The sequence below is a fragment of the Myotis brandtii genome, unplaced genomic scaffold, assembly GCF_000412655.1.
Source record: "Myotis brandtii unplaced genomic scaffold, ASM41265v1 scaffold374, whole genome shotgun sequence".
Lineage (NCBI taxonomy): Eukaryota > Metazoa > Chordata > Mammalia > Chiroptera > Vespertilionidae > Myotis > Myotis brandtii.
Window position 1 is genome coordinate 6,413,875 of NW_005364372.1, and position 15,155 is coordinate 6,429,029.

Consider the following 15,155-nt stretch of genomic DNA (forward strand, 5'->3'; position numbering starts at 1 on the left):
GTTTCTCTCTTTCTCTCTCTCTCTCTCTCTCTCTCTCTCTCTCTCTCTCTCTCTCCCCTTCCTCTCTAACATCAATAAATAAAAATTAAGAATAAATAAGAAAGTAAGAATGTTAAAGAATGCATAACTTATTTATAATTATGGCAAAATTGTTATTACTATAATTCCAAATATAATACTTTTGACATTATATAAACATATAGATTTCAAATGTATAGATTTCTGTGTGTGAAATTGTCTTCATCTATGTGTTTGCACTCATAAAGACATTCTCCTTTACATATTTTTGTATTCAAGACAGCTTTATGTTTAAAACCACAAAGAATTGGCCTTATTAAAAATAGTTATTGGAATGTGGTATTTATTCACAAAAATCTAAGTGACTTCTCTATACACGAGGACATTGGTACTTCAAAGAATTATAAAAGTCAAACTTTAAAGGAGAATTTTTAGAAAAAAAAAACACTAAGTAAAGTATCATTATGAAATTGTCTAATTCATTCTTCAAGCATCCAAGGAGATAAATGACATTAGGGAAACCAAATGTCTTCTTTTTGAAAATGTCAACCTCTTTGAAAAATGTCAGTGACAAATGGTGTATTTGGGGCTGTTTTTCATGTCAGCTTTCAATTCTAATGCACCTTTCGGTAACTCTCCTGAAAAACCTGTTGGTCTGTGTGTTTGTATGACAGGCACTGACTCAGCTCACTCTCCTTCTGAGGGTCTGCTTCTTTATCCTGACCTTGACCTCCATCGGATTTCTTCTGGATCAAAGGCAAGATGTGAAATTCTTTCTTTTTATATAATTTTATAATGTAGTTTTAAAAATACATGTGAAACTTTGTTATTCACCAAACATTTGTTATTGAAGAAATAAAGCTGAAACTGAAACAGGAACTTTAGGGGAATATAGGCAGGCTTAGGGAATTTTTAGAATTGGGGTCCATGGAAAAACACAGGGCTACAGACTGGGAGAAGGCACATTTCCATCACACAAGGAAGCCGGATGCAGCTACATTTCCATAAGACAAGGGAGCTGGAAGTAGCTAAGAAAGGTCTATATTTACAAAATAAAGGAGGAGGAAGAAAGCCCAGAAGGAATAGGAGAACAATGAAGGAGAAGGGCCTCAGGAGTTACTATAGTAACCAGTCTAAGGGAATAGTGACCAATCAGAGGGGATATCAAGGCACCAGGATCTGTAGCCTTTATAAGCCATAGGGAAAAGGAACTCAGTGGGACCCTCCCCCCTCCCCACGTGGGAGTCCAGTCTGTGGGACTCTTTCCCTCTCCACACGTGGGAGTCTGTACTTGTTCTTCAATAAATTTCTACCTTTGCTATGCCATTTTCTGTCCATGGATTCATTCTTCGATTCCAGCAGACAAAGAATCCAGGTTACAGTCCAAAAATTCCGTTTCAAAACTACAATTTCACCCTTGTATTTTCAATGAAACAGAGTAACAGTTTATCTGATTTTATGTCAAGGGTGCATTTTAAATCTAAGGCTTTTAAATGAAAATTGGGATTTTCAGTTTATTAAAGAAAATCTATGAATATAATGATTAATTTGGCAAAACATAGACTATAATTCTGAATACTTAATAAAATATAGAACACATTTGAGTATTTTTCCTTTGCCATTTGAATAGTTCTTAATATATGTCTGAATGTGTATATATTTAAAGTTTATATCCTTAACCCTCACACGGGATATTTTATTTAAGGAATCCTGTTTTAAATACTACACAGGCCATAAAATACATTCACTTGAACAATTTTAAATTGCTTTTTTGGCATGAGGTATATAAAAAAATACTTTTTTGTTATTGCTCGGTATTTATCAATCATTAATATTAATACTAATACCAACATTTAGGTAATTAACATATATAGTGGTTATTAATACTTATAACAATACTCAGATAATATTGATATAAAGCACATTTTATAAATTAAGAAAGTCAAACAGACAGTAAAATATTGAACAGAACACAAAGCCAAGCCATATGGTCCAGAATTCAGAAATTATAGAATTTACTTGGTGAAAAATTGCAAAAAAAGGTCTGTCATTCTTGAAATCTTATCTTTGTTGTGGTATTATTGTTTTCCAAATAGATAATCAATAATCATTAATTTCAAGTTCTGGAATAGCACAAGACTCTGGAGTTTCATCAAGATCCAATTCCAAATGAACTTCCGGTTAATGAAACTGTTTATAATATGCATTCCATAGAAACATTTGGTAGAGAACGATGCAGCTGGCACATTTCACATAGCCATATGTAAACAACGTGTAGAATTCTAAACCTTTTTCCTTCAATACTTTAAAAATGGTGTTTATTTTACCATTCATTTTGTTTGGCTCTCTATCCTACTTTTCTACACTAGAAGTCAAGTACATACTGAGCCATAAAACAGGAAAATGGAAAAAATGTGTCTCAAGTCTACCTGAAATACTTACTCAGATCCAAAAAATCTGAATCACATACTAAACATCACCATTCTATCATTTGAATGCACTTAATAAAATTGACAATCAGCCAATAGCAATTGTATAGCTTCATTTTTTTTATGAAGATTGGTTTTCTCTCTGGATACAGATACTAGACAAAATAAGAAAGCTGTCTACAATAATATCCAATTATTCTTCTTGTATATAATCACTTAAAAATCTAAACTGCCTCAGGCTTTATTCAGGAGCTCATACTAAGATACATTCTGAGAAATTTGTCATTATGCAATTTTGTGTTTGTGCCAACATTGTAGAATGTACTTAAGCAAACCTGAATGGTTTATTCTATTGCTGTAACTAGATGTGCTATACTTTTATACGACTGGCAGCATAGTAGGTTTGTTTACACCAGCATCATATCAAACATGTGAGTAATTAATGGTAGTGTAAGCCTACCAAAAAGACAGTTGGCTTTCCTTTTTGTATCAAAAGTGCTTGACATAAGCTTTGATTGCTGAAGCATCCACTTTAAAGAGATCCACTTCAAGGCAGGCTCTCTGGATAAAGTGGCCTCTCCCTACTGAGGCCCCTTTATTCCGGAGATCCTGGTTGATTTGAAAAACTGACCATTGGGCTATTTATTTTTTCTCTTCCCACACTTTAAATTCACCTAAAAAGAGTGAGCCCATGAAACCCTAGGCCCCACCTTGAACCCCTATAAAAGCAGAAGAACCCCAGGTCCCTCTTTCTCTCCCCCTCCCCCTCTCCCTCCTCTTCCCCCTTCTCCTCCCCTTCTCCCTCTCCCTCTCCCTTTCTCTCCCTCCATTCCTCCTTCCCTCCCTTTCTCTGTGTCTATCTCTTTCTCTCTGCCCCAAACCTCCTTATGTGCCTTATACACTCCAGGACCTGCATGTAAGTCAAAGGTTCCCAATGGTTATTGCTGAAGGGTGTTTTGCGATATAGTAATAATCACTAGGGTCCATTCTGTTGCAACACTGGTTTAGAAAGGGGAGATGTCCCTCGGAAGCTCACCAGGGACAGGTGAGTGCCTCCAGGCATTTCTAGCCTATAGCTTTACTTTTGATAAAGTAAGACCAGCACAAAACAGTAATGCATTGCACTACAACCTTATAAGGGCTAAGACTCACTAGGCAATAAGAATTTTTCGTCTCCTTTATAATTTTTTTTTTTAATTTTAGGGGATGTTTATTAAGACTGGGGACAATGAAACAATAAAGGGTTGGGGAAATAAGCCTAGGCTGGTCTGCTTTGGCTCAATAAGAAGTCAGAGAAAAGGGGATCTTAGGGGCAGGTTCAGGGGGTTGCCTTGGATGAACTGCCACTGACCATTGCTGCCCTGGTTGCAAGCCTCATTGGGTCCATTAGAATTCAGGAGATGCATGCCTGTGGGGAAAGAAAGGGGTGGGAGGCACAGGCATGCTCCTGGAAAGGAGAGGATACTCTGGACCTTCATTTTTTTTAGGGTTTTTTAAGGCTGGGCAATTAGAGTTGTTAGAGGAGGATCTCAATAAAATATTCATCAGCTTTATGCTGATGTATCAAAATGAGATTTATCCTCTTAACTTCATCTGTCCTTGGGTGTGGTTGGCAATTGGCACTAAGACAGTGGTTCTCAACCTTCCTAATGCTGCGACCCTTTGATACAGTTCCTCATGTTGTGGTGACCCCCAACCATAAAATTATTTTCATTGCTACTTCATAACTGTAATGTTGCTACTGTTATGAACCGTAATGTAAATATCGATATGAAGGATGTATTTAGGCGACCCCTGTGAAAGGGTCGTTCAACCCCCAAAGGGGTCGCGACCCACAGGTTGAGAACCGCTGCACTAAGAGGATTTCTGCTATCTGTCTCCCTGAGTAGGTTGATTTCAGCTATTTACCCTCTGGTTGGGGAGGAGAAGTGCAAACCATTTACCCTTAAGTGTCCCCGGCTTTATAGGACCACTATCCTACATGATGACTGAAATGTCATTACTGTATACATGACTGTATAAGCAACAGCATCAAGTATATCAAATATCAAGTAAATACAAGCCTAAAAAAATGAGTATGAAATCTCTTTATAAACATGGTTAAACTATTGAAATATTATGAAAAAATAAAGAGCTAAATAAATGGAGAGATAACTATATTCATAGATTGGAATGTTCAATATTGTAAAGATTACAATACCAAATTGATTTACTTTTTTCCATCCTTTTATCTTTAATTTAATTTATTGGGGTGACGTTGGTTAATAGATTCATGTAGGTTTCAAGCGTACATCTCTATAATACAAGATCTGTATATTACTCCATGTGTCAACCACCCAAAGTAAAACCATCTTCTGTCACCATATATTAGGCCATATATTACATTTCAATACAATCAGAATTAAAATTGTGAAAGGTTTCTTCCTAGAATTTGACAAGATCTTTCTAAAATATATGTAGATAGTTCAATAATAACCAACACAGTGTTGAGGTTAAAAAAAAACAGGAGTTGCATAACTCCCTATCAAGATTTATTATAAAGCCACAGTAATTAGACATGTTTTATTAGCACAAAGATTAGAACAGAAAACCTAGAAAGAGATCTATGCTTATATATATAGACTTGATTTGTGATAAAGGTGTCCCTGCAGAGCTGTGGGAAAAGGCTGGCTTTTCAGTAAATGGTCTTGGAAAAATTGGATTTCCACATAGGAATAAGAAAAATAAACTTGACAAATATTTCACACCATAAAAATTACTTCTGGGGTCAGGAGATTATGGGTTGAAAAGTGAGAGGAAAGCCAATACAGATTCCAGCAGGTAGCATAGTAATGTACGTCTATAACTTTGGAGTATGTAAAAATAGTAAATGGTACAAAAAGACCTAATTATGATGCATTAGATAGAATTGATTAACTAGATTATAATACTATTAAGAAAGTCAGTTTTTCAAAAATTAATTATCATTAAGACAGTAAAAAATAAAACCAAGTAGGAGATGCTATTGGCAAATTTTTTAAGTAGCAAAGATTTTACATCCCAAATGACTAAAATTAAAAGAATTAATAATACCAACTGTTAAAATGCTCACACACTGAAGAGAGGGGTTTATTTTGTGATGTTTAATTTGAAAAACTGAGAATTTTTCTAACATAATTTTAACATATATCTAGTATGTATGTGTGTATGTGTGTGTGTGTGTATATATATATGTCTATGTGTATATGTGTGTGTGTATATATATATATGTGTGTGTATGTATGTATATATATATATATCTTGTAATCCAGTAATTCAATCCTAGTTATGTATTAAAAAATACACCTAAACGCATGGAAGGGAATGTGCAGACAGCATTGTTTACAATAAACATATATTGTCAACACTAAATGTTCTTCACAAGGTGAATGGTTACATGCATTTTGTATACCCACACAAAGGAATACTATGCAGGAGTGAAAGAGTGAACCCCTGCTATTTGCAGCATCATAGGTCTGTCTCACACACAATACTGAGTGAAAGATGCCAGATACAAAAAGGTGCATACAGTATAATCCCATTTATGAAATGTAGGAAAGATATAAAATTATAGGCTAGTTTTTAGAAATTTATGCTAAAGTGGTAAAACATTTTTTTAAAAAAGAGCAAGAAAGGCTATGATTACCATAAAAGTCAGGGGATTGATTCTTGCTGAGAGAGAGGGAGGGTGAAAATATTGAGGAGGTAAGAGGTATCATTGGGGTGCTGATAATGGGTGGTGGTTACATGGTTGCTTATTTGTTGAAAATCACCCAGCGGCATATTTCTGTTTTTTATACTTCTCTATATGTATGTTTCATTTCACAATATAAAAGTTTAAAAGGTAAGATATATTAAAAACAACAAAAACTATGTGTTTTAAAATAGGAATCTTGTTTTTTTAAATTTAAAATTACCCATATATCATTAAAAATTATCATAATGAGTTACGACATTACAAGGAAAAAGCTTTCTTAATATTTTTTCCACAAAAAAACTTAATCACATTACTTGAATGAAAACAGATTATAAACTATTATCCTGTTTCTATTGAGTTTAAAAATGCGTTCTCTTTTTTGTACTAAAATGTTGTTATTATATTCAATTTTACAGAAACAATGGGTCATAAATTAATGACAATAGAAGAAAGTCTTAAGTTAAAAAATATACTTTAGGTTTCCTTTTTTTATATACCTCTATATTCTAAAATAAATATAGTTGCATTTTAATGACATTGATTCTCTAATATTTTAGTTAGAAAATTCACCTTCATAACAATACTATTTGTCTTTTACAAAAATACTAAAATTTCCAACAAGTGTTAGATAAATGTCATATCAAACTATTTTAAACTGATAAAGTATCTGTTTATTACCATCATTATGAGGCAGTGAATAAATGTTTATCTGCATGTGACATTCAACACTGTTCCAAATACATAAATACATGTATTTCATATATTTTAGATATCATATATACAGAAAATATTCATCATAATAATTAACAAGGATCTATAATGTTAGGTATAATTACACAAATTTCACATTCCCAATATTTCAGAACTCAACTTTTCTTTATTTTAGAGTACTTAACTATATCAGTCCTCCTACCAAGTCACTTTTTAATGAATGAAGTGTACAGGTAAAAGCATTGAGTGAGGGAAGTGTCATTTACTTTAAACCTTAGAAATTTAGTTGTTTACTATTTTATTCAATAGTTTAGAGTATGCTTCACCCTGATTCATCAATGCTCAAACTAAGCAATACATTGGTAAAGAACAGATTTTCTTTAAAAGATGCATTTTATTGCCCAGCCAATGTGGCTGAGTCGGTTGAGCATTGTCCCACGCACCAAGACGTTGCTGGTTTGATTCTGGGGTCAGGGCACATGTCCAGGGTTGTGGGCTTCATCCCCAGCAGGAGGCATTAAGGAGGCAGCCGATCCATGAATTCTCTCTCTTCATTAATGTTTCTATCTCCCTCTCCCTTCCTCTCTCTCAAATCGATAAACAGTTTTTTAAAAAGATGCATTTTATTTCTTCCTTTAATGCCTGTTTTCAAACAGCTTCAGAGGCACATGCTCCTCAAATATATGAAAGTGCAGCACAATTCTTTAAATTTAAAAGAAATGTATATCACTGTATTAATTATTGCATGTAAACATGTGAGGAGCATACTTAAAGCTAATGTCTGTTAATGACACTATTTCAGACCTAAGGCAGCTGTTGTGGAAGCTTCCCGTTGCTTGGTGTTTCTAATGCTGTGTCGATTTGGCCATCTGAAGCCTCTCATCCCTTTCTTGTCATTTGCTTTTGAGGTAAGACATTTGCTTTCGGTGCCTATAGCAGGATTATACATCTACTGCTTATTTCATTCATTTATTCAATAACGTTTTTGTCTATTTTGTGACTAGTACTTGTGGGAAATTTTTACCTGTTCATCTACTTACCAAAACTTATTGTGTCACTTTGAGCTAGTTAATAGTGTTAAGCCTCAGTTTTCTGGTCTCTAATTTGGGATTGACATGGCTAATCTCACACAATTGTTGGACAAGTTACATTGCATGATGTTTATAAAGAAATTGGGCCACCATACTTGGTTCTCAACAAATAGTAGAAGTTAATTACTAGAAGTTCTTGGCAAAGACTTTGCCACTTGAGATTTTTCTTTTTAGGGCGAAAATGAAAATTGTTGCATATTTTGTCAATTACCTATAATTCTACAGAATTATGATTACATAGTACAGGCTAAGGAGCAGGTGAAAATAAGCTATTTGGGGTTATTTATTTGAGGCTCCTCTTTAAAAAATTACTGTCCATTTCCTGTGATTCCTCTAAAAGTAAATACCTTCTATGAGCAAAAAAATACTTGGTAAACAAATTAAAGCAATATTAGAATATATTGCTGCTTTTTTTTGTTTTATAAAATGAGGAGACTAGTTCTATAGTCTCCTCATTATAAATTATCGCATTAAATTTCCTATAATTTATTGGCCCTGTGGGATTTTTCTACTATGAATGTGCACCCTAGAAAATATTAATCCATGATAGTTTTCTATATATCATGTTTTTTATTAAGATGGTTAAAAATTAAGAGACATAAATACATTTTTATTCTTGCCCATCCATCCCTTATTCCTTAGGCCCTTTTTTAAAAGTCCTCATGTGGACATCCACCAAGATTACTGTCCATTTCCTGTGATTCCTCTAAAAGTAAATACCTTCTATGAGCAAAAAAATACTTGGTAAACAAATTAAAGCAATATTAGAATATATTGCTGCTTTTTTTTGTTTTATAAAATGAGGAGACTAGTTCTATAGTCTCCTCATTATAAATTATCGCATTAAATTTCCTATAATTTATTGGCCCTGTGGGATTTTTCTACTATGAATGTGCACCCTAGAAAATATTAATCCATGATAGTTTTCTATATATCATGTTTTTTATTAAGATGGTTAAAAATTAAGAGACATAAATACATTTTTATTCTTGCCCATCCATCCCTTATTCCTTAGGCCCTTTTTTAAAAGTCCTCATGTGGACATCCACCAAGTGCTTTACCAAATACTTTAGGTTCAAAAAGATTTCCACCATCAAGCACTTTTCCCCCCATTTTAATATTATGTGTATTATGAGGAACACACATTCTATATATTTCTGATTAATTTATACTAACATTATCAAAACAGGTGTTTTTAGCAGAATTTTACATTAAAATTGAGTTTTTAAAGAAGCATTTTAAATGCATTTTTTAGTTTAGTTTACTTTGTCTTGTCTTTTTTTGCTTGCTTTACTTTTCTTGTTTGAAAGCAGGAAGTGATTCCTTGCCAAGAGTAGATTAACCAGAAGAGCAAACATGTTGAATTTAGTTCACCATTGCAAACTTTGAATTTTGAGTGAGTTGGAAAATGGATCCAATCTCTATTAATTATATTGTTTGGGTAAAAATAGAAAGTCAGGAATGTTAGCAGTCTAGTTTTCTGCATGGCCCATTTCTGTCCACTGAACCAGCTTCCATCCTGTTGACTCACATCCCCTCCATTTCTCATGGCTGTCCTTTCCCCTGACTTAGTTGTGGGTGTAATCGACCAGTGGCAGCCTGGTGAATTACGAGCAGGGGCTTAAGGTAAACATCATTTACTCCTAAGAAATTATTTCCACATCACCTAGTTTTTCTGCTTGGCATTCAAAAAAGAGAGGCCCTGCCCCTTTTTCTAATCACCTGTCCTGCATTTGAAATAACAAAGAGCCTCCTCCAGCCCGTGTGCCACGCGCTGTGCTATGATTTATGGCCTGAGCATCCGACACTCTCCGTGCACTAACAAGATGGCCTGCTGCGTTTGAAATATATCCCCCGAATGAAAGCAAACATGGCTTTGTGATATAAAGCCTTGTCAGCACTCGAGGAATTAAACACATACAAGACCTAAGTTTTTAGTTTTTCCTTTTTTGAGTTGCCTTTACGAATAGCTCAAATGGGTTACGATCCACGGGACAGTGTTTCATATATTTGAGGAGGACTCTAAGGGGAATCCTGACCCTGAGAAAAAGGTGCAGGGATATTTGGCAGAACGTCAAGGTGGTTTCCACTAGTACATGACAGGGACTCATTATGGGCTTGCTGTTGCCTGTAAGCTGGTTTCACTACCATCAACTACGAGGCCAGGATGCCTGGTTCCAGATGCTCTCGCCAATTGACCGTAAAATTGCTATGCATTTCTGGCCAAGCCCTGAGATTTTAAAAGCTCCCCTCCCCCTTTCCTCAACACCCTAACCCCCAATTCCCTCTAAAAAGCTGCTCATTATTCTTCCTTTGCCCCCTGATCTCAGCAAAAGAAATACTTCTGGAATCAATTAGAAATGTCTGCCCTTGATGAGGTTTGCACGTGAGTTTGGAGTTGTGAGGCTTTGATAGTGGCAGCCAACAGCTGCAGTTTCAGGTGGTAAAATCTACGAAGGAATTTTCCAAGGTTTATTTACCACCATAAAAAATTTAAAAATAGGCAAGACAACTAGGGAAACTGTCTTATATGCCTTTGAAAGTGAGGTCAAATTTGGATTATGTATTTGTTTTATTCACAGTGAGCAAATTGGAGATCTCTGTTTGGGGGAGTCTTTTCGTTGCTTTAATAGATTGTGTCAAATGGTTATAAATACTGGAAATGGGGGTCTCCTTTCCGAAGGTTAATGGGAAAAGAGAATCTGTTATTTCTTCTGTCATATTAACTGCTTGACAAGTAAAGATAGTCAAGGTTAATGGAAACTGTCTTCTGAAAAATAATGTGCATATTGTGTAATACACTGGCCTACTTTCTTTCTCTCTATCTATGTGTATGTTTAAGATATTAAATAAAAATTTACAATAGTTTTTCTTTTTAAATCTAGGTATTTGGTAACTTTTATTAATGCTTATTTAATATGATGCTATAAACCTTTTTATGTTTATGTGTCCAATTAACATCATTAGCAATTGTAGCATGAAAATGACATAATTTTCCTAAAGCCAAATTGAAAATTATAGTAAAAACCCAGGTATCCAAATTATCACTTGGCACTTTCAACCACATGGCCTTTCCTTTCCTCGAATATATGATACGCTTCTTAGAAGTCTGCTTTTGTTTCTACTGCTGGCTAAAAAATAGAGACAATTTCAAGCATACATTTTTATCACTAAAACTTTCACTCATAACTTTAAGAAATGCTATCAAACTCCCCCACCCCAAAGAATCACTATTAATAGAATTTTAGTTTTTAGAACTACCCCTTCTTTTATAATTAAACTAGAGGCCCAATGCATAAAAATTCGTGCAAGAGTAGGCCTTCCTTCCCCTGGCTGCTGTCACTACACTACAACCAGGACCCGGGCTACTTCCCTCTGGCCACCAGCAGGCACCCGGGACCCGGGCTCTTACCTCTAGCCCCCGCTTCATCTGGAAGAACATCCGGGATGATGTCCAGAAGGACATCTGGTCTAATTAGCATATTATCCTTTTATTATTATAGATGAATTTTTAAGCACCTGCTCCCCCTCCCCCCAAAGTATTACAGTTTTTACTTTTATAATGGTGGAGAGGTATTTTGTGTTTGGAAATATCTCTGTATTTAAAGGTGACAGAGGTAAGTTTAAATTTGCATTTTTATGTGCATTCTTTGTACATGTGTAGACATTTGCCCATTAATCACTCTGGTTCCTAGATTGAGGTTTATTAATTAGTGAACTGCATGAGTAAATAACCATTAGTAAGTGTACATAAAATATAGTACAATTTTATTATATTCATGGAATAACTGTAAGTAGGCTGAAAAATTCAGTTACTTAGAATACCTAATGTTCCCAGGCATGCCATAATGTGAAAAAGGTTAAAAAGTCATATTTTATCTAATGATTTCATACTATTAACAAAAAATAACAAGACTTAACAACTTTTAATAAGCATCTTTCAAAAATCATGCATTTATCCTTCATAAGCTCTGCATGTCACTGGTGAACCAAGCTTCCTTTAGAGTAAATCAAACAAACAAAAGCTATGTGTAACTTTTAACAACATTCTGGAAGTTACTTCGCTGTGATCAAATTGTTACAGAAAGGAAAAGCTAGCTAATTTGTTCATTCCTTTTCTCTGAGGTGAAACATGGCAGGTGCCAGCTTTTCCTAGGCAAATGTTCAGATGGATGAGCAAAATTGGCTGTTTGGTATTGAACCCATTGACAGTTGAAACCTTCTCTCCAGGGAGGAAGTGGAGATCTACTCTCTGACTCTCAAATATTAGGCATCCTGTTAGGTCTCAAGGGAGACTGCCAGCTCACTCATCACCATTTGGACATGTAATCTCAGGGAAAAGCATGCACCTGCTGGAAAGTTGCTGCCTGACACACTCACTTGCCACTCCTAAGTTTTTACTCTCTGACTCTCAAATATTAGTTGTCCTGTTAGGTCTCGAGGGAGACTGCCAGCTCACTAATCACCATTTGGACATGTAATCTCAGAGAAAAGCATGCACCGCTGGAAGGTTGCTGCCTGACACACTCACTTGCCACTCCTAAGTTTGCTGTTTAACGGGTGTCATCCTCTCTGCATGCCTATATAGTAGGTCCAGGGGAATTGGCTGCTACAGATTAAAAGCTAATAGAAAATTTTCCACACAGCTTATGTTGTCATTTATACTATTTCTACCAAGGGTTTCAATCTCATTTACAGCACAAGAAGGTAATACCTCTCTTAAATTTTGTTTGTTTATGACAATGTCTGACACTGGCTTGGCCTAGCTTTATACATGTATTTAAATTACTTGTGACGAGATGGAGAAAAAATTGGATTCAGATTCCAGACATATGCTGTTATGAATTAACAATGTGAGGAAAGTCACTTAGTTCTCAGTTTCACCATCTGTAAGGTCAAGGGAATGAAGTAGATTTCTAAAGTTACTTCAGTGTTTAAGATTTCATACTGATTATGTGATTTAAAAATAATACAATACCACACAGATTAAATAGTTGCTATTGATTTATATTTATATAATTAATTCACTAAGAAGAATGAGATTCCAAGAAATCTTTAAGAAATGAAGAGTTGAACCTATGAGATGTTTTAGTACATGACACATGAGGTCATAAAAGACAGGACTAATACAATTATGATCCTCACTGTGCTCTGTGAGAATTTGACTGCACCTCCATATAATCACCACCATGCTCTTTCAAACCTACAAAGTCACTCCAAACAAATGAATTATCGAAGTAGATTTTTTTTTAAAAAAATTGCTTGCTATAAACCCATCTTCCAGACAAGGTTTCTTACTGGTAAGGATGGAGCTTAGAGGGATTCCCGGCCAGTGGAAATGGAGTCAGGTCATTGGAGTGGAGCCTGGAACAAATTTGTGATCTGGAGAGCATTGGGTATTGGAATCCTAAAGCCAATATCTTTGAAGTAAATGACAGCAAGTCTTTACAAAGGCTCTCTGAGAATCCATGTGCCAAAAGCCAGTAATAGCCCTGCACAGAGAATATTATCAATATTCAGCAAGATTAAATTATTGTCAGTGGGCCTAGCATAAAAGTAACCAGAGGTATATAATTCTTTCCCTTTATTCTCACTAAGTGTTCGTTATAAATCACTGAGGTGTCACTCACACAAAGAAATCTCAGTGTAAGACATATTTAGTTGCTTACAATAAACATGTGGACGTGTTTAATCAAAATGCATTAGGCAGATAATTTAGAGAAACTTTAAAGGTTGCTCTTCTGTTTTTGTTATTGATGCTGTGTGCAAATCACAATGCAAAAAATTATTTTTCTCAATGTGCTAAATACTCTTATGGATTGTGGAAGGCTATGAATAGTTTTGTATGAGATTTCCACTTATTTTAAATTCAGCCCTATGACAGCTAAAATGGTGGGCTTATTTCAACCTGCAGTGGTAGTATTCATTCAGGCTTATTTCATTATTTCAGAGGAAAATCTTCAGGTGAAAAGGAGGAGATACTTTATTCATATTAACTCCAGTAATAATGCCCCTAAAAAGTAGATTCTATACTAGTATTATAAGGGAGCAAATAGAAAGCAATCTAGGTAAAGCTATAGCAAAATAGCGTATCTTGGAAAGTACCTGTTTTCAAAAAAACTGTATGATATACTTAGTTTTACTTAGGAGTTTGAGATTATTTTTACTCTCTTCAAGCAGCCTTCTGGGCAGTTTCATCCATTATTTAGTGTATTTGTACTTAGTTCTGGCCAGCATCATTTTAAGCATGTATTTGACCTTAGGAGTAATAATATAAATATGTGTCGATGAGATTTTCTCAAGAGAGAGGGTACAGGTGAGTGAATTCAGGTATCCTTTGGATGGAGTTGGGTCATTGGAATGTGGGCCTTTGGAGAAAAATTAGACTTTGAAATGCTCTACTGTTCTCTTTGGATTTCATACAAGTCACAAGGGATTTTAAAGGGTGAGGCAGAAGTAGATTTACAGTTCTGAGTACATGAAACACAGAATTTATTCTTCTGTTGTTATTTATTAATTATTGTATTGTTTTCCATACCAACAACTGTAAACCTAGTTTGACCCACCATTTGTTTACTCCCACTTCTGATAAAATATATATGTAAAACATTGTTATATATTATATAATAGAATACAGATTATATAATCATACTAATTATCCTATTTAATAAAGATGTAATATGCAAATTGACCGTCACTTCATGACAAAGATGGTGGCGCCCACAGCCAATAAGGAGGGAATATTCAAATTGATGCAACAAAGATGGCAGCTGGGCCAGGATGCTTGTGTCGTCGCCATGGCAATGACACAGGTGTTCTGCCCCAACCCGGCCACTCCAGGCCTCTGGGCAGCACACTAAGGCAGAAGGCGGCTCTGAGCTGGAGCAAAGGTGGTGCTGGCAGCCAGGGGAAGGAAGGCCTATTCTTGCACGAATCTTCATGCTTCAGACCTCTAGTCTACACTAATAACAAACATGCAAATTGACCATACCTTCGCTACGCCTTAAGCCACGCCCACCAGCCAATCAGTGCGACTATATGAAAATTAACCCAACCAAGATGGCGGCCGGCAGCCACGGAGTTGGAGCAAGCAGGAGGCTTAATTTCCCCAATGATGGAGGAAGCCAAACTGCCGCAGCGGCTCTGAGCTCCACTCAAAGCAACAAAGTTTCAATTATAGAAGGTAAATAA

At 35.4% G+C, this 15,155-nt stretch overlaps 1 protein-coding gene across 1 annotated transcript in view; it reads left to right on the forward strand.

Moving 5' to 3' along the window:
* Window positions 1-15,155, forward strand: part of AGMO (alkylglycerol monooxygenase) — a 269,591-nt gene that overhangs the window by 142,494 nt on the left and 111,942 nt on the right. Inside the window, exons 11-12 of the mRNA XM_005872327.2 lie at window positions 693-775; window positions 7,676-7,781. Of these exons, the coding sequence (XP_005872389.1) occupies window positions 693-775; window positions 7,676-7,781 (189 nt within the window). The remainder of the gene's footprint in view (window positions 1-692; window positions 776-7,675; window positions 7,782-15,155) is intronic.